The sequence below is a fragment of the Euprymna scolopes genome, chromosome 1 (assembly GCF_053919585.1).
Source record: "Euprymna scolopes isolate OS-2025 chromosome 1, ASM5391958v1, whole genome shotgun sequence".
Taxonomy (NCBI): domain Eukaryota; kingdom Metazoa; phylum Mollusca; class Cephalopoda; order Sepiida; family Sepiolidae; genus Euprymna; species Euprymna scolopes.
Window position 1 is genome coordinate 1837018 of NC_136482.1, and position 21490 is coordinate 1858507.

At 35.4% G+C, this 21490-nt stretch overlaps 1 protein-coding gene across 1 annotated transcript in view; it reads left to right on the top strand.

Annotated features, from left to right (window-relative positions):
• The window catches only part of LOC145244699 (dynein axonemal heavy chain 3-like), a 382877-nt gene that overhangs the window by 51746 nt on the left and 309641 nt on the right, over positions 1–21490 (top strand). The window contains exons 2-6 of the mRNA XM_080107154.1: positions 6231–6338; positions 12000–12168; positions 14315–14399; positions 15113–15246; positions 18472–18625. Coding sequence (XP_079963280.1) covers positions 6231–6338; positions 12000–12168; positions 14315–14399; positions 15113–15246; positions 18472–18625 — 650 coding nt within the window. The remainder of the gene's footprint in view (positions 1–6230; positions 6339–11999; positions 12169–14314; positions 14400–15112; positions 15247–18471; positions 18626–21490) is intronic.

Genomic DNA, 21490 nt, shown 5'->3' on the forward strand with positions numbered 1-21490 from the left:
AAGAAACAGGGAGGGAATTCCAATGTCTAGCAGTTCTAAGGAAGAAACTATTAAAGCAAAAAACTTTCCGACATCTACGAATCTCTGCAGTGAAGAGGTTAGCATTTTGCAGTTTTTCGGGCTAGTCGGATGTATTTACGTCGAAGGAGCATAAGTGCTTATCGGAGCATATGGTATTAATGTACTTATAAAACGGGCACATGGATTGTATAAAATTGCGGCGATGGGACAAGGGATGGAGCTTCGTTGATAGTAATTTAATATCCTCATAATATCATCATTAAATATCATCATAATATCATCATTAAATATCATCATAATATCATCATTAAATATCATCATAATATCATCATTAAATATCATCATAAGATACTGAATTAATTTCACTTTATATAAATATGGATGGCCTATCCGTTACACTGTTGGATAATAAAGCCGAGTAATACCGTGTTTTATGAAACCGTGTAATACCTAGTTTTCGGGAAATTCAAGGAACGGCTTTTGAGATAAACACGTTGAATTTTTTTGACCGCTGATGTAATGGAATGGATGGTAACATTCAATGCTGCCAATTCTAAGCTTTTTTCCTTTAATAACTACAAGAAACCTTCTCAATCACTAATAGCTATGGCTAAAGATACATTATCTGAAAGTACTTCGTTCAAACGCCTCGGTTTATCTTCACGGGGAATATGAGTTGGAACAAATATATTGAGAGCATTGCCAAGGGTGTTGCAGAAAAGATAGGCTCTCTCTACCATGCTATAAAATTACGCCTGAGAGCATCCTGTACCTTTACAAGGCCACCATCGCCGATGTATGGAGTATTGTTTTCACATTTGAGTTGGTGCATCTGCTACTAGCCTCTCATTCTTAGACAACGTTCAAAAGGGAGTCGCCAACCTAATACGTCCCGCACTTCCAGCTAGGCTTCAACCACTATCCCATCGACGAAATGTTGCATCCCTTTGCATGTTTTAAAAGTATGTTTTAATGGTAGATGCTCTGACGATCTACAAGCCCTAAATATTCCCCCGAAAAACTCGATAGACAGCAAAACCCCATCGCTACACAGTAAAGACCCTTAGTGTCAGAAAGCCTTCCACTCTAATAGTTTCTTCCCTAAGACTGCTAGACTTTGGAATTCCTATCCGGGTTCTGCTTCCCTGACTGTAATGACATGCAGAAGTACATGTGCAATATAAACAGACGACTTCCTGCAAATGATGTCCTAGATAGTAGCCCCCTACATTAAAGTTGCATTGTGTCTTGTTTGGGGTGAAAAAGCAATATAAAAAAAAAGAATGACGTAATAGAGAAATTTTCGATTTGTGCTATGATAATGAAAACGTTTTGTTTTGGGTCAAAATGGAAAGAACGCCGACCGGTGAACACAGCGGTTTCTGCTTTCTGCATTCTTTTGCCGTCACTAAAACCCGCCGTCCCGTCCCTCTCTCCATAAACACACACTTGAATTATCAAAATAAAAATAAAGTGCAGTAGTTTTATATTAACTAAAGGCATTATTCGTTTGTTATTAAAACAAATATACATTGGTACGTCTTGGAAAAGCGGAGCTGAAGATTTTATACATATATTACCAAACCGCTCGGTATTGCTCGGTCGTAAGATAGACTGAAATATATTTTAATTCTTGCAGATTACGTTTTTATTATTATGAAGACAATTCTCTATCGATTATTATATTGAACCTAATATATAGTAGTGAGATCAAAACTAAAAAAAATATATATGACATCAGTTAGAATCGAAAACAAAACAACTCTCTACTCTATGACGCTAAGTTATGCCTATATATATATATATATATATATATATATATATATATATATATATATATATATGTATATATATCTCCGAAAAATGATAACAGTTACGAATGAAAGTGAATCCAGACGCACAATCAATCAGTTAGTGATTCCACACTTCACGAAGTGCTAGCTAAATGTAGTTTTAAGTTCTAATCAGAAGCGTTTCCTCGGTTTAAGAATTAAGAATAGTTTTCTATTTAGAAAGCCATTTTTAATATGTAAGAATGGGGGAATTTAACGTTGACATAGCGTGGTGAAATTCATTTTTCAGTTTAAATAATTGCTATTCATGTAACGAATTTCACATTTTTATTGAAACTTATTGTTTTTTGACAGTTGATTGTATAATCGCTTCGGCACCTTCGTCTGCTTACGTAATCTGTCGAAATATGCCGAAGAATGTAAACTGGATAAATATCCAAATATTTTTTTATTTTATTTATTTATTTTGTTTTATTACATTTTCACCCCAAACAAGGCACGTAGCCACTTTGGTGTAGGGGGCTACTATCAGGGGCAGCAACTACTGGGGCACTATGTTGGGATTTGGGCAGCAAGATGTCGGTTCACGTTACACTTGAACTTCTGCATGTCAGTACAGTTAGAGAAGCAGTGCCCTGGAAAAGAATTCCAGAGTCTAGCGGTTCTGGGGAAGACACTACTGGAGTAGAAAGATCTTTTACATCTAGGGATCTCTACTGTGTGGGGGTGGGTTTTAGCTGCCTGTCGAGTTTGTCGAGGGTGTCTACGTCGTTGGGGCACAGGTGTCTGCAGTTCGCCAGAGCATTCACCATTAAAATACTTGTAGAACAGGTAGAGGGATTCAACGTTTCGACGATGGGACAGAGGCTGAAGCTTAGACGCCAGTTAAGGGCCTATCAAATTGGCGACTCTCTTTTGAACCTTGTCTAGGAGCGAGAGACTAGCAGCAGATGCACCAGCCCAAATGTGACAACAATACTCTATACATGGGTGAATGGTGGCCTTATAGAGGTACAGGATACTTTCAGGTGTCAGTAGTTTTCTAGCACGGTAGAGAGAGAGAGCCCACCTTCCTCGCAGCGGCCCTGGCAATGCCCTCGATGTAATTGTTCCAACTCATGTTTCCTGTGAACGTTAGGCCAAGGAGCTTGAGAGACGTACTCTCACACAGGGAGTCACTGGCCATTGCCATTGGTGGCAGAGAAGGTTTCTTTTAATTATTGAAGGAAACCAGTTTAATTTTGGCAGCATTGAATGTGGCCATCCATTTTTGTCCCCATTCCACTACAGATTGGAGGTCATCCTCTAGTGTTTTTGCCATCTCTTTAGATATGTGTTCATTTGTTTTCCTGTCATGCCTGTTATAGAGTGTCATTAGAATATATACCCATCTCAGAGGCAATTTTGTCGGGGAGGTAATTAATAAATATTAGGCACTCCCGCATTTATATCACACTGTTTAGATGTACGACCGTCGAGGACAACATGGATTTCTTGAATACTGGTACCACAGAAACAGTTTTCCAACAGCCCGGAAAGCATGATTCAGTAAGGCATTTGTTGTATAGTTTGGAGAGTACTTGAGCTAATATTTACATACAAAATTCATAAATGGATTTCTTTCTTTAAAATTATATTTTATTATAACAACTAATTTGTATTCATCATTCTTAATTCTGTCTTAATATTATATAACGGGATTGAGTGTATATAAACAGGGTCTATTTAATTGATCACTCTAACCTTGTGATATATACAGTGCGTGACATCCAGTGGTTAAATGTTGTTGTATTGTTGTATGTATGTGTGGGCGTATCACATATAATAAAACAGTTCATTTAAATTCAGTCTGTGTAGTGCACAAGCAAAGAACATACCTCTCTCCATTGTGTCTTTGTCTCTTCTCATTATTCAAGTTCATCTCGGAAGGAAACCAAGCAACAATAGATTATATATTTCATAAAACTTTATTCTTGACTTCCCATCGATGCTGCAAGACGTTGTAATTTTCTACATTTTTAATTATACAATTTTCACTCCAAACAAAGCACAGTGCCATTTTGAAGTAGAGGGCTACTATAGGGGGCATAAGTTGCAGGGATATTATGAAGGGAGATGAGCAGAAAGATGTCTGTTCACATTACACTTGAACTTCTGCATGCCAGTACAGTTGTAAAAAGCAGAATCCCGGAAGGGAGTTCCAAAGTCTAGTAGTTATGGGGAAGAAACTATTGGAGTAGAAGGCTTTCTTACACCTAGGGATCTACTAGGAGTGGGATTTATATGGTTCTCGGGGTTGTTGAGGGTATATTCGTCGCGGGGGTGCATATATTCCGTCGATGGGAAGCTTAGATGACAGTTTAGGACCTATCAGGTTGGGGACTCTCTTTTGAACCTGCACAGGAGCAAGAGTCTAGTAGCAGATGCACCAGCCCAAATGTGACAACAGTACTCCATACATGGGCGAATGGTGGCCTTGTAAAGGTACAGGACACTTTCAGGCGTAAGTAGCTTTCTAGCACGGTAGAGAGAGCACACATTCCTCGCAGCAGCCTTGGCAATGCTTTCAATATATCTGTTCCAATTCACGTTCCCTGTGAACGTTAGGTCGAGGAGTTTAAAAGAATTACTTTCAGGTAATGTGTTTTTGGCCATTGCTATTGGTGGTAGAGAAGGTTTCTTGTAATTAAGTCTTGTCAGCATTGAAGTGACCATTTATTTTTGTCCCATTCCACTACAGATTGGAGGTCTTCCTCTAGTGTTTCTGTTATTTCCTTAGATATGTGTTCATTTATTTTCCCCTAGTGCCTGTTATAGAGCGTGATGTCATCAACAAGTATACCCATCTTAGAGTCAATTTTATCAGGGAGGTCATTTATGAATATTATGAATAATAAAGATCCAAGGATAGACACTTGAGGTACTCTCGCATTTATATCATATTGGTTTTGATGTACGACCGTCGAGGACAACCTGGATTCTTCTCTTACTTAAGAAGGATTTAACTATGTTATGTATTCTTCCAGTGATACAATATAATCTGATTTTCCTGAGATGACCATCGCGCCATACCCTGTCAAAAGCCTACCGCTCTACCCTCGTTTGCTTCATGCTAAAGTCGCGTTTCTGCCAACTTCCACAAACGTGGAGACGATATCTTTCGTGTTAATTTGTCCGACTTTTCCAGTCTGACTCCAAACTGTGGACTCTGATTACGCTTATTACCAATCTATTTCATTACGTCATTAACTCACATTAACATCGCGTGATGTAATCGCTAAATCATCTCCATTGTTTATTTTCTAAGATTTTTTACATTCCTGATACATTTCTGCCATAATATTTTTATTCTAATTTTTGTCTTCATACATATTTTCTAGACATAAAAAAACGATCATAATAATATAGATTGAGTCGATCGTAGCCTTAAAAACACGACGTATTAATATACATTAAAAATAAATAAAAATACAAGAATATGGTATATATATACTTTTGGTACTTGTGTAGTTTACGGGTCGTGCTAATTTTTATATTTTTTTCAAGTTAAATTCAATTTTGACGAAATCCCTTGTTTATTAAACTGTCAGGTAAAAGTACATAATAGTTAATAAACTCTTTCTCATGCAATGAATGACTTTCTAAATAATAACTTATTTTAGCACGATCCGTAAAGTACACAAGTGTTATGTAGTAATGTGTGTAATTGCATCCTTACATATGTGTATCAACAAAAACGTTAATCATGGTCAATGTGTGTGCGAAACGTCTATGTGTGTGCGTGTGTTGAGTGCGCAACACATACAATAAAACAATTCGTTAACATCAGTCTGTGTAGCGAACGGGCAAAGAACATGCATTTCTCTGTTGTGTCTTCGTCTCTTAGTATTCAAGTCCATCTCCATACGAAGGAAACCGACAACAACAGGATATATATTTGATATAACTTTATTTGCCCTTCTGAGTTTGCGACCGTTCTTCTGATCCCTACATCTTGTTATGGCCACGTTCATCCAAAGCTTCATGAACACGGAGACAATTTTCGTCAGTGCTAACTCGTCGCTAGACAGGACCCAGCTCCTCGAAACCCCACTTATCCCTACCTACGAGACTACGTAATCATATCAACGTAACACAAGAAACAGTAACCTAATAATTTTGTTATTTTTAATTAAATCTAATTTCTGAAGTTAAAACTTTTGTATACATATTTAGCTAACATTCCATTTTTTTCCGAATTCCAATCTTCTATTGAAACGAAATGTTTCAATAACATTTTTTCTCTAATAAATATTTTACATTCAAAATATCTACATTTCTATAGCAATAAATAATATCCTCGCTTAAGTGACTCGAAGACGCCTGGGAGTCCAATATACAACACAAGTATAACGCGTTTTTCTTTTCTACTTGTAGAATGCTACCAGGGCGAAGGATTCCATCGGGATGCACATGCCGAAACGTAAACAGCTAATTCGTCGCCCGACGGTTCTGCTTCATCTACCACCATTGAATCAACCTCCAGTGAGTTTTAATTTTGAATTTTTTATAATCTTAATTCGCGAAACTAATTTTCTATTTGCGTAACAGAAAATGTCCCTTTAATTTTGTATTCACTTAAATGAGACAGATTTTAAAAGAAATGATTTTTTAACACGTGATATTCACATAATTTCCTATCTCCTCGAAAAAGGATTTTAAATACTGGACTATCTTTTATTGTTTTGTTTTACCGCACATAAAGAATTTAATGGTTATTAATAATGAATTGTAAAATTTTAAGTTGGTAATTTTTTAAATATTTGTTTCCTTATCTTGATAAAGACTTGAGTCATTTTTAAGTTTTTAATATTTTAAAATATTTGTTTTCTTGATTACAGATTAAGTCATTTTTAAGTTGTTAATATTTTAAAATATTTGTTTCGTTTTCTTGATTAGGAATTGAGTCATTTTTAAGTTGTTAATATTTTAAAATATTTGTTTCGTTTTCTTGATTAGGAATTGAGTCATTTTTAAGTTGTTAATATTTTAAAATATTTGTTTCGTTTTCTTGATTAGGAATTGAGTCATTTTTAAGTTGTTAATATTTTAAAATATTTGTTTCGTTTTCTTGAATCCCATGGGCCAACAAATGTACCTCCGATAATCTCAGCCAAAATCATTATCCCACCACCACCGCCACCGCCACCTTGTTGGCGCCTTAAACGCTGATGACGATGTCGTCCATCTAGGACCCATCCCTTGCTCCAGCCATTTGAACCATCAAGAGTGACACGCAGTTCATCCGTGAACAAAACTTTGGAAAAATCCGTTTTCATGTTGTCCTCTGCCCATTTCAATCTGTTTTGTATGTGATGTTTCTTTAATGGAGGCTTTGTCACAGACTTAACAGACTTTGCCACTTCTTTCAGAAGGCGACATCGAGTATTTTTTAGACATTCTTCAATCCGGCTTGGTCAAAGACTTCTCGACTTTTCTGCTCAGGGTGCTTAACAACTTCACGTTTAATTTGGAATAGAGAACGGCGCGAAACAACTCTAGATTTAACTTTATCAGCTCTCTTGCGTACCTTTGTACGGTTCTTGACAAAGGTCATCACAGTTTGATGGTAACTTCCTATCATTTTCGACATTTGGAGGGTAGTTTTACCTTTTGCTAGCTGTTCTATAATAGTACTCTTTTCAGAGCTACTCAAACAACCATTAAGACCCATTTTCTTGACGAAACAAACTGCATTGTTAATAATTTGATACTCCCCAAATACCGTGGATTCAGCAATTACGGTGGCAAGTTGTTTACATTGCGCGGAACAGTACGAACATTTCAGAGTACAACCACCTCAGCATTGCCAACGTTTCCGAAGCTTTTCATACGAAACTACCGGTAGGGTTCTGAAACTGGTAAAAAAATGGTATCTCATGAAGTAATACTTTAGTTGTTATTATTTTAAATATTTGTTTCGTTTTCTTGACTACGAATTGAGTCATTTTTAAGTTGGTAATATTTTTAAATATTTGTTTCGTTTTCTTGATTACGGATTACGGAGTAATTTTAACATTTCTAATATTTTGTTTTACCGCACATAAAGACTTTTATGGTTATCAATAATGAATTATAAAATTTTAAGTTGTTAATATTTTAAATATTTGTTTCCTTATCTTGATAACTAATTGAGTCATTTTTAAGTTTTTAATATATTGTTTCGTTCTCCTGATTACGAATTGAGTCATTTTTAAGTTTTCAATATTTTTAAATATTTGTGTCGTTTTCCTGATTACGAATTGAGTAATTTTAAAGTTGTCAATATTTTAAAATATTTGTTTCGTTTTCTTGATTAAGAATTGAGTCATTTTAAAGTTGTTAATACACTGTGTATCAAATTATTAACGAGTTTAGATTTTTTAAAAAATATTTAAGGAACGAGTGAATAAAAATCCATGAAACTTTGCGAAAGTACTTACAATACTATTCAGCTACTCTAATTAGAAAATAAAAGTATTTCAATGTTTATTAGCGAAACTATGGCAGAAGATAGGAATATCTGTTGATTTCTGTGTGTCAAGTTATTAACGAGGTTGAGAAAAAACACAATATACCCATAACTTGTTTATTGAAATAATTTTTAAACATTAAATGAACTAGGAAAAATGCTTAGAACACAATAACTACATAGCAATTTCTACGTTGACATAATTAGTAGGGGATATGCGATCCTTTTTTTTTGAATGACTTGTAAAAGACGTTAGTCCATAGAATTAGTCAAATTCGAGATTTCGTCAACAGCTATTCCTCACGATACCTCTTGGAGAGCATCCCACAATTCATCTTTGCTCTTAAATTGGCGTCCACTTGCATAGAGGTGTCGCGTCATGATACTCCAAAGGTTTTTAATTGGGTTTAAATCTGGTGAATTCGCAGGCCACTCCACCTTCCGTAGCTCAGAGAACCTCAGTTGTTGCAAATACTCTTTGCTTTTTGTTGTAGGGTAAGGAAACTTGGTTGTGCAGACCAAGCTTTACACAACTTAAACCCAAGGTACAGCCTGCAATACAAAAGAACATAACGCTCCTGAGACATATTGTAAAAACAGTGACATATGAACAATGTACATATACAACAATAAATAAATAGTGAGGTAAAGTAAGTAATGAAAGCGAGACACCCATATGTCTGCACCGATGCTGAGCTTGTTTCCCGCCAGTCTCCAAAACATAAACAAATATGAAAACGCTTGCTAGCGAAGTATGAAAATGTCACAGTAACAACAAAGTTAACCTACAAAACCAATATAACACTTTTGTTTGCTGCATGTGAGGGAGCATTATCCCGCATAAAAATAATGGTTCTTTTGAACGTCAACCTTTGCTTCTTCAGCCATGGTTCAGAGTACTCCTTCAGAAAAGCTATGTAAGCATTTGACGTCATTTTTACGCCTTATGGGACTCCCCATAGGCCAACAAATGTACCTCCGATAATCTCAGCAAAAATCATTTTAGAGTACAACCACCTCAGCATTGCCAACGTTTCCGAATCTTTTCATACGAAACTACCGGTAGGGTTCTGAAACTGGTAAAAAAAATCTCGTTAATAATTTGACACGCAGTGTATATTTAGATATTTGTTTCGTTTTCTTGACTACGAATTGAGTTATTTTAAAGTTGTTAATATATTTACATATGTTTTTCGTTTTCTTAATTACAGATTGAGTCATTTTTAAGTTTTAATATTTTTAAATATTTGTTTCGTTTCCTTGATTAGGAATTAAGTCATTTTACAGTTTTTAGTATTTTAAATATTTGTATCATTTTCCTTATTACGAATTTAGTCATTTTTAATTTGTTAATATTTTAAGATATTCGTTTTGTTTTCTTGATTACAAATTAAGTAATACTTCAGTTAATATTATTTTAAATATTTGTTTCGTTTTCCTGATTACAGATTGAGTAATTCTTAAGTTGTTTATATTTTAAAATATTTGTTACGTTTTCTTGATTACGAATTTTGTCATTTTAATGTTGTTAATATTTTAAAATATTTGTTCCATTTTCTTGATTAGGTTTCGTATACCATGGTAGTACGTTAAGTAGGCATCCCTCTGTTCTAAAAGTACTTTAATGGCGAATGCTCTAATTACAAGCATTTGTACCCCTCGATGTAAATATCCATGACAAACACGACAAGAAGCTAAATCCCATCCGTACACAGTAGAGATACCTAAGTGTAAGAAAGCCTTCCGCTCCAATAGTTTCTTCCCCATAAATGCTAGACTTTGAAAATCCCATCCGGGTCTCTTCTTTTCCAACTTAACTGACATGCAGAAGTTCAAGTGTAATGTAAACAGGCATCTTGCTATTCATCTCGTTATTTCGGGTTATACATAACATCCTCAGTGATAAAAATATGTTTCTTATTATTTACATTACTGTAAGGGATTTTCAACTCTTTTGCTTAACAAAATTACAGAGATAGGACAATAAGACCACGTTTTTTAAAGATCATTTTTAACAAATCAATGCCACACTATTACATGCATTATGCTTAAACGGGTATCAATACGAAGCAAATTAAGTAAACTAAAAGCGTACAAAAATGTCTCAAATTGAATTCTGCAGCAGAATTAAAAATCTATGTGGAAATCAAGATTACATATGGTAGGCTGTAAATGATACCACTTTGACACAAAGCTCTGAAAAATGAAAATTCGAATTAAATCGAGACCTAACTCTGATATATCTCAGTGTTTAAGAAGCAGAGAAATAGTTTGCAAGCTTAGTGTTTTAATAGAAACAAAGTTTTATGTAATCACTTTTCTGGAGTAAAAATTTATAGTCAGTTTCAAAATGGTTGAAAATCTGAAAGGAAAACAGATTTTTAGCTTCACACAAAATGACTGCTTGGTTCAGTAAATGCTATTCTTCAGAAACAACCTGTGATTTTTCAGTGATCATTCAAGCTTTTTGTTTATTACCCCATATGTAATATAGAGAGGTTTGTGAAGGATACCGATTTGCTTGTGCCTAATGCTTCATTAATGCCTTAATGCATCAGATTATATTTTAAACAATAACGTGGTATAATTAACAGCTGATAAATCGAAAACAAGCAAAAAATACAAAGATAAACAAATTTTTACACAAGAAAATTTAATTTGATTTTCTATCGACTTGCATGATTTTACAGTTCTGAAAATGCGTGAGTTTTATTTTATTTCAGTAATTGTATAGGGGCATCGAAGGCTTATAAAAATGATTGTTTGACCAAAAGTTTCGATATACTACAATATATTTTGAAATAAATTAAAATTTATCCAGAACGAACGAAAAGCAAATTTTATTGTGTTTGATAGTTATTAATTGTATTCTTTTGTAGTTTCGATTTCTGTTATTAAAGGATAGACGCTAAAGATCACATTTGACGGCAGCCACCTTATTTTTCTATTAGAAGCATATATAAACGGTGAATCAGAAAAATTAAACTATAAAACAGTTTCAGAATATTTAAATTATTCAGGTAGGATAAAATTTAAATTTTCTTGCGTTTGACAAGAGTTACTTGTATATTTTGTTTGTTTTCCATTACAGAGTAGAGAAAGACTAATAACGTGTTTGTTTTCCATTACAGAGTAGAGAAAGACTAATAACGTGTTTTTTTTGTGAGTAAATGGGATGTAGAGAAAAAAGTGATTATTCCAATTGCTATTGTTTGAAGTGCTTTGATGTGGAAATAGAAAGTTATACTTACAGAATATTTTTTTATATAAGTTGGTGAGGATATTTGGAGTCCGATCCCGATCATATGTAAAAACTAAGATCTCGAAAGCTGATTTTAAAGGCAGTTTGTTAAAAAATATTAACAGATGGGAAAAATCACTTAAAATATCATTTTGTGTCCCCATTTAGTTATTTAGGCAGTAGTGTACAGAATCTGGTGTTATTTTGGTGATATATGGGTCAATCTTTCTGATTTTAGGTACCAAAAACTCAAGTTTAAATCCTAGTGCTGAGATATGTGCGTGTATGTGTGTGTGTGTGTGTGTGTGTGTGTGTGTGTGTGTGTGTGGGAGGGAGGGAGAGTTTGAACATGTTTTGGATGTCAGAGATCATCGCTTTCTCCGTATAGTGGCACTCACGAATGCATAGTTGGGAGAAAATGCATAAGCACTGATGTCTAAGTATCTTATTTCAGAATGCCCTAAGTGAAAAACCGAAGATTTTGGACCGAGGCTCATTGACGTTGGCATCACCAATCAAAGAACTGAAAGAATATCGAAAAGTAAGCGATGCAATTGCAAATAATTACAGCCTACAGGCGCGTCACTTGACTACTTCGCGGATTTACGAGGCCACAAAATATGGTGAGTTTTAGTTGTTTTGCAATCAAATTCAATTCTGTGAACCATTTTCTTTCATCTTCCGTGTACCTTTTATTATTGTCATTCTTTTCCTTTGTGTGTCTTTGAAGTATTTTATCATACAACAGCTTCCCAAGTTTTGATGCAATCCATTGCGTTATTGTTGTATTCAGCAAGATTTTTCAAACTGCATTGGTTGGGCAGTAAAGATTGCATTGTATCGCCCTCCTTCTCACATTCGTAGTTGAGTCAGTTTTGTAGCTCCTATCTTGTCATATCTTTTGATCCCCCATTCTTATCCTCAGGCGGTTAACAGAACAGATGGATTGTACTATCAGAGCAGATAATACACTTTGATCTTAGTCAAAAAGTCAAAAAGTGTCAATATTTGGTATGGTTACCATCCACACGGCTTTACTTACTTATGTCTTTGAAGTATATGGTTATACAACAGTTTTTATTTTTTATGAAGTCCTTTGCACTATTGTTGTATTCTGCAAGATCTTTCAAGCTACACCGGTTTGGCAGTAAACAGCAAAAAGTTAGTGTTGTGTCGTATAATTTTCCTGTAAACATTCGCAGACAGTTGGGTCAGTTTTGTAGCAGTTTTTGATCGCCGAATTTCTGTTCTTAGGTAGTTGAGTATTTTCCACTAAAGTAAGGATGCTTCTGAATCAGGAGAGATGGCACCAGAAAGGAAGATTCCCATATCAGAAGGAGGATTGCCATTCCAAAGTTGTTTAGTCCATAGCTGTAGTCTGGTTTGTACTTGAGATGTTTGACATGGTTGAAGAAGCTTTGCCTTTTCAGTCAACATTTCGCCCCTTCTCACTTCACCCTTCTTCCCTTTCTGCAATTTTTATATTCTCGTTTTGATGAACATACAGTCCCCCTATCTATCTATTTTGATGAACATACAGTCCCCCTATCTATCTATTTTGATGAACATACAGTCCCCCTATCTATCTATTTTGATGAACATACAGTCCCCCTATCTATCTATCTATCTATCTATCTATCTATCTATCTATCTATCCCTCACGTTGTCTCTTGCCAGTTTCTTTATACACCACCCCCCTCTCTCTCTCCATCTCCCACAGTCTGCCTATCCCTCTCTCCCACATAGTCTGTTTCTGTCTCTCTTTCTCCATCATACTCAGTCTCTTTTTCTTTTCCTTACATTCTGTTTATGTCTGCCTGTCTCTCCATCCACATTGTCATTGCTTATCTGTCTCTTTTTGCCTCTATCTGTCACTCTCTATATTCCCACTCTCCTTTCTCTGTGTGTAGTTCAATCCAAACAAGGAATATCGTTGCTTTAGCGGCAGATTTATATGGAGTAATCTTGAGCAGAAAATTGCGTAGATAAATGTTGATACAGACGGATAAAAGGGAAGCAAAATGGGATTCTATTAGGTTGACAAAAAAGTTATTGCGGTTTTTAACTTTTAAATTAAAATGAACATAGCTTTGCTCAAACAAAAAATTATTGACTGAAATAAGCATTATTAGAATCAACATACTTTTGTCAACGCGAAACAAGTGTATTTATGACAGTAACGTAAAAATCTTACATACTGGTGATGATGAAGTCACTGAAGGCGTTTTTGACATCGCTTTGATATCGCTTTGAATTTTTAAGCTTTCTAACGTAGAAAGTTGTCAAAATGCTTGATAAAGTGGTAGTCGGTAGGTGACAGGTCTGGAGAGTATGACAGATGATGCAGAGTTTCGTAGCCCAATTCGTTCAACGTCTGCAGGGTCGGTTTAGCAACGTTCGGTCGGGCATTGTCGTGGAGAAGAATTGGGCTTTTTCTGTTGACTAATACTAGGTGTTGTCGAAGTTTCTGATGCATTTCATCCATTTGTTGATGGTACTTGTTCGCCATAATAGTTTCGCCTAGATTAAAAACAACTGCAATGGATAAGACCGGTCGCAGACCACCAACCTTCTTTTGGTGTAACTCTGGCTTCGTGAAGTGTCGTGGAGCTTCGTTGGCGTTTAACCACTGAGCTGAACGTCGTCGTTTACTGTAAAGAACTCACTTTTCATCGCAAGTCACAACCCGGTCGAAAAATGGGCCGTTATTGTTGCATAAATTAAGGGAAGATAACTACATCTTTTTATTTATTTTTGTTTTTATTTCAGGTTTCACAATGGAAGAGTTGCACCAGCTTTCCCCACGTTGGAACAACGAAAGAGAAACGATGGTAGCAACGGAACAGACATATCCGTAATAAATGCTTTCTTTCTCCTCCCCTCAAATAACCAGTGAGCTAAGTTTACCCGTTAGTAGCCCAATATTTCTTTTAGGGTCAGTATTTATTTCTGGCCTAATATTTTATTTCCATAATTCAACCCGAACCTAATGACAAAAGAATAGGCGGAAGACCACCGAAAAATGCGGAATGAGGGTCGGTGGTTTGTGCTAACTTTTCTGCTTTTAACTAAATAAAGTCAGACAAAGCAAATTGCCTTCTGCCCTTTCATTATTTGCCTATCACATGTATTCAATAGTCACAAAATACCACATTTACTTCTTAACATTAATCTTACTTACTATATCCATAATGATGAGTAAAAAAGACTTTAAAAAGAGCGTATGCACAAACTGGCGATCACGCTCGTGAGCACATTCGAAACGATGTTTGAGAGGACCGAGGTCAGAGAGAGAAGCACGATCACGGTTCATTCGGTAAAGATAGAATTAAAACAAAACGATATAAAAGTGAAGAAATTGGGATTAAAAAATGTTCAAAATTAAATTAAAGACGTCAGGTTTTCTTCCACTTTCTTCTACACCTTTGCATGATGAGTTCGAGTCTGCCTGCCTACTACTTTTTTTTTTACACCTACAAACACCCGGGCAACGCCGAGCACCCAGCTAGTATTAAAATTTAAGAAAGAAAAAATTGTAGTCTGATAATTTAAATTATTTCCTTGTAGGTTTTTAAATATCGGTAAACTTCCTGGAACAGACGAAGAAACCAAACAACATATCCAATTACAATACAAAACGGATTTCTTCAAATCACATCTTCCCACCATAAATTCGCTAGAGGTGAATAGCCAATCTCAAGGTGAGTATTTATCTTTCAACCGATTCATTTTTATTGCAGCCATTTTTTAATAGGGGGAGGTAACTGTATTCGCTCCGTATAGACTTCCATTTCTTGGAAAAAATATGATAAAAAATGCATAATTAAAAAAGAAAAGCAAATTTCAAATAAATTGACACTGGATTGATAAAGTTAATCATTTATTAAAATAAGAATTGGTCTTTTATTAATGAGTCGCCGTTTAACCAGATTAAAATCCACTCGAGTATAATGCGATGGATAGATAGATGGATTGTCAGTTGAATGATGACTTTTGAATGGATAAGATTTGATTATATATGAGGAAGGCTCAACAAGTATTTGTTGACATTAGACTTGAAGACGACCATATTGTAATCTTCAGAGAAGCAAACCTGTGGCAAACCTGTGGCAGATGGGAAGTTCTTAGAACAGAGTTCTTTTTATGGAAAGTACCTTTCATACAAAAGAGGAAACAATTCTTTGCAGTGATGGTAGAAAGGCGAGCCTCAGGGAAAAAACCACAGCAGCTTCTATGGAAATAACGATTTAGTACAAAGAGACTATGAACACCTCTTTTAAAGAAAACACTTTATAGGTAAAAAAAGAAGAAAATCAAAACAGTATCTAAGTCAACTATTCCCAATCTTTCCTCCATCATTAGTCACTCGGTTTTATGTATTACTCCATTTACTCTCTACTCCATACAAAAAAAAAAATCATAATCATCATAAAGTAACAGAAAAACAAGGTCAAAATGAACTTTTTTGTTATTTAGGTTTTATATAAAAATGATATTGTACATGAGTATTACAAAAATATAGGAAATTAATTTTTTTTTAAGTTGGCAATTATGAATTGAATTTTTATTACAAAAAATAATGAACAGAAACACCAGAAGCATTATTCATTGAGTCAATCAGTTTGTTTATGCGATGAGCTGTTTCTGGCAAGGCCACTTTCATATCATCATCGGCTTTTAGGCGGATTCTGGCCTTTGTCTTTATTGCTACTAAACTTGAGAATCCTGAATCACATGAAGTTTCTCCACAACAACGAATTCAATGATATATCAAACATATGAATAAAGGTGTGTTCGTTTATTAGACATGACACAATCTGAAAAAAATATTTTAAAATTATCAGATATTGCAATTATTAAACTCCGACTGTATAATTTTTCCCCTTTTTAGGGGTAAATTTACCCTAGTTAATACCCTTTGTTCTAAGTAAATACATTACCAGAGAACGCCAGGAAGATAAAACAAGTCGTCTATGTAATAGAGTAAAATCAATCAGGTTCTCGATTTTTCATCGATACATTTCTTCTATAAAATCAATATTTCATTCTAAATCGCCATTTTATTTAGTTGCCAGTTGGTTCATGTTGCTAAGAAAAATAAAATTTATTATTCAATGTTTATTTCAGTATTGTCGCCATTTCTTAAAACGAGTTAATTGTATTCGTACATTACTAACTTCTCTTTCCTGGGAAAATAGAAAATTTATGAAAAGGAAATACACGGTTAAAAAAGAGAATTGCTAGTCAATATAAGCTCGTAGATACAATAGGCATGTACACAACCCCGTTTATATTTAGTAAAGACGCAGATCATAACAACATGAACTCTTTTAAAAATTCCATTTTCACCCCAAACAATGCACAGTGCCACTTTGATGGAGGGGACTACTATCGGGACCATAAGTTGCAGGGATGAACTGGAACAAATATAATGACATCAATTTTATTGTTCCTAACATTGACCGATGGGCAACTAAATAAAATGGTTATTTAGAATGAAATATTAATTTTGTAAGAAGAAAAATCGAGAATCCTACTGATTTTATTTGATTACACAGACATTTTGCTTTACCCTCCAGGATTCTCTAGTAATGTATTTGCTTAGAACAGAAGTTATCGACCATGGGTAAATTTACCAATTATCAAAGCCGCTTCGAGAAAAGTGTTTCTTTTTCTATTGTACTTAGAGATACTCACACTTGACAGTATCCTGTATCTCGACAAAGCCACTATTTGGTCATGCATGGAATATTGTTGTCACATATGGGATGGTGCACATGTCACTAGTCTCTTGCTCATAGATAGGGTTAAAAAAGTCGTCAGTAGGTCCAGCATTGTCGGCCAAACTCCAACCTCTGCCCATCGGCGGAATTCGGCACCTCTGTGCCTGTTTTACAAGTACTTTATTGGTAAATGCTCGAACGAGCTTAAAGCACTAGTATCTTCTCGACAAAACCCACAAGCAGCAAAATACCACCATCACATTTTAGAGATCCTTAGATGCCGGAAAGACTTCTACTCAAATAGCTTCTTTCCTCGAACTGTTAGACTTTGGAAATCCCTCCCATGCACCTGCTTCCATGACTTTACTGATATGCAGAAGTTCAAGTGCAATGTAAACAGATATCTTGCTGCCCAGCTCCCTATAATTATATCCCTGCAAATCTGGTTCCAAATAGTAGCTCCTTACGACTTAGTGGCACTGCACTAAGAATACAGTAAAAAAACAAAAACAAAACAAAACAAAAAAAGAACAAAAACAAATCACCCGTGACTGTCTGTTATGTTCGTTGTATTTGCTGATTGATTAAACAATTCGTTCATAGAATAATACAGGATTTATTCTCAGGTATTTGTCTCGTAGCTGAAAGTATAAAATAAACAGGGTAGTAGAAAGAGGGAGAGAGTTAATTATTGTTCATGCGCATAGCTTAATTATTGACGCTTTTCAGACTATTTTAAAACACCCCTCTGATCTCCACTGAGGGTCACACTAATATTTATGGTACTTTTTCATCTACCATTTCTGCTTTTTATATCCGACGTAATGTCCGGCCGTTTTATCAACTTCCAGTTTTCATACACTTAAGATGGTAAATCTTTTGACCTTCATTGTAGTCATTTGTCAAAAAAATCCGTATTTTCTAAAATATATTTTAGCAATAGATACCAGCTAATAATAACTAGCTAATATATTCGCCACCATCAATATTAAGCACGCAGATCACAACGAACCGCCTAGTAATACCTGTTATATTCGTCGATTTGCTGATTGGTAACAATCCTCTGCCTTCAAGATCTTCTGGACCGCATTTACATAATATGAACTATTTAAACGATGAAAGACTGATTCTCATGAATAATTGTCAGAATGATGCATTTCTAAACGTTTTCGTTTTGCTTTTAAATTTTAAATTTCCTCACAGAGAAATTTAAGGAAACAGAAACCAATGACTCATTTCCACAAAGAAGTCACGATGTGCAAAGCCAGAGAGTGCTGAGCGTGCGTTTCCACCCGTATTACCATTCAACCCAAGGACTTCCACGACCGGGTACACCGATTGGCAATGACTTGCTTAGGTACGTAATGATTATTTACTTATTGAGGTTCAACTTTACATGACCGATTGTATATCTATTGCAATGCCAATAGAATACATTTCCCTCATTTACATACTATTTTTTGTTGGGAAAAGGTATGAATCCACAACACCTCTCCAGCTATGGGTAAAAAAAGCAACATGTTCGATCAATCATATACAAGGAACCATTTAAAATCGATACTTTACGTCAACATTGGATAATTGCTCATTTTGCCGCTGAACATACAAATCGAAGTAACTTACAGTAACCTATAATGACCCCTTCCCAAAATGACCCCTTGCTAAAATGACCTTTCTAAAATGACCTCTTCCCAGAATGAATCGTTCCCGAAATGATCCCTTCCTAAAAATGACTACTTCCCAAAATGACCCTTTTCTATAATGATCTCTTTCCCAAAATGATTATTTCCCAAAATGACTCCTCCCCAAAATGATCTCTTCCTAAAATGACCCCTCTTCAAAATGGTATTGTTAATAAAAGTCACAACCCTTTCTGTAATCTAATCACATTTGATGCAAATATACTTTAGTCTTGTTCGCTAATATTTAATCATAAATGCACAACAGTCTTTATTTTATAACCTGAATGTAACATGCAACATTATCAATAACTCTGACCCACACAACTCTTAGCATTGTTCTAATTTGGTCTGCGATAGCCCATTTTCAGTTCAGAAATGGTGTAGAATGTTGGTTTTAGAGATATTTCTTGTTTTAGATAAACCCCACAGAAAAAAGTTGGATAAGAAATCGGTCGAGTATGGAGCGAATTCAGGATTAGACTTTCTACCGATGAAACGATCATCGAATTGCCCCGCATATTGAACCGCAATACAAACGGGTGTCAGTCTGTATTTGCCCATATGAAGAATAATACAGCTCGTTTTGATATTAACGTGCATGTGTAAAAATCAGTCTCATTGCACAGTTATTTATATACAAGATAGATTGTACTATTAGATATAGCGGGGCAACGCCGAAGAGATTTGCTACTCGATGATTGTTATGATTGTTGTAATATTTGTAAAAATAAAATATTATCTTAACAAAATAAATATTTACAGAGAAAGTTATTTATGTTAAGATGTTTAATGAATTAAATGATATAGAACATAAACAATTATTTGAAATAGATTGACTTCTATAGTCTGACGACTCTTACGTATAGGTCATTTTCAAGTGACGTGGACTTTAGGTAGAGTTTTGGGAAGAGATACGATGATTTGAGGAGTAAGAGATTTGAGGAGAGAGAGAGAGAGAGAGAGCAAAGGCAGAAAGAGAGGGAGTGAGAGAGAGAGAGCAAAGGCAGAAAGATAGGGAGTGAGAGAGAGAGAGAGAGAGAGAGAGAGAGAGCAAAGGCAGAAAGATAAGGAGTGAGAGAGAGAGAGAGAGCGGATCGAGTCGGACAGTGATGGATCATTGTAGAGGGGATCAAAATGCGTTAGTCTAAGACGAGCAGCAGCTTCTCAAAGGGTGGGGGGGGAACATCGGAAATAAAAATTGCTGAAAAAAAAAAATAAAACCCGACGGTCTGTCATTTTCTTGGGAAAAGTTTTCATTGCAGCTTTCCGTCAAACGAGGTCAAGGATGGACCAGATGTGTTTCCGATTGGCCCGGTGTTAAACCTCAGATAAGTCTTATTCGTCCTTTGTGTTGTAGAGGTAATTATGTATATTCTTGTCCCGTCATAAACTGTAATCAAATGTACATACACACACAACGAACTCTAAATTAGACGATCACAACACTAGACGGTCATAGACGAATACAAGTATATACACACGTCATACGCACATTCATTTTATATACCATACATTTATATACACCTGCACATGTCATACAGACCACTCACAATGCAACAGTACATCATTCAGTCAGAGAATAGCAGATAAAACAACTTTTTTCCATGTTTTAAATGGAAGTTGCTCCAGACAAGGCATGAAGCATCTTGATGTAAGGCGCTAACAAGAACGACATATGATCATAGCAAAACACAAGAGATATATATTGGCGTTAGCTTTAAAAAGATCAACGTTCTAAGTAGGAAGGAAACAATCATCAAGAAGAGGGTTTCACAAGTCTATAGTTTTTGAAAGAAGCTACTGGAATCGGAAGTAGTATTACAATAGGGTATCGAAACAGAAAGTTGATGGAAACAAATGAATTGAAAGTGGAACCATATATGCTTTCGTGCCTATAACAGCATGTTACCGTTTTATCATAGTTTTTACTTTTTAGAATATTCAACATTTTAGAATATTCAATTTTTTTAGGGTGTTGGAGCTGAAAGATGTACTTAGCATTGATTGAATGAGATTAGGATTAGGATTAGGGTTAGGGTTAAGGTTAAGATTAGGGTTAGGATTAGGGTTAGGGTTAAGGTTAGGGTTAGAGTTAGGTTAGGGTTAGGGTTAAGGTTAGGGTTAGGGTTAAGGTTAGGGTTAGGGTAAGGTTAGGGTTAGGGTTAAGGTTAGGGTTAGGGTTAAGGTTAGGGTTAGGGTTAGAGTTAGGGTTAGGGTTAGGTTTATGATTAAGGTTAAGGTTAGGGTTAAGGTTAGGGTTAAAGTTAGGGTTAGGGTTAGGGTTAAGGTTAGGGTTAGGGTAAAGGTTAGGGTTAGGGTTAGAGTTAGGTTTAGGGTTAGAGTTAGGGTTAGGGTTAGGGTTAGAGTTAGGGTTAGAGTTAGGGTTAAGGTTAGGGTTAGAGTTAAGGTTAGGGTTAGGATTAAGGTTAGGGTTAGGGTTAGGGTTAGGGTAGGGTTAGGGTTAGGGTTAAGGTTAGGGTTAGGGTTAGAGTTAGGGTTAGGGTTAGGGTTAGGGTTAAGGTTAGGGTTAGGGTTAGGGT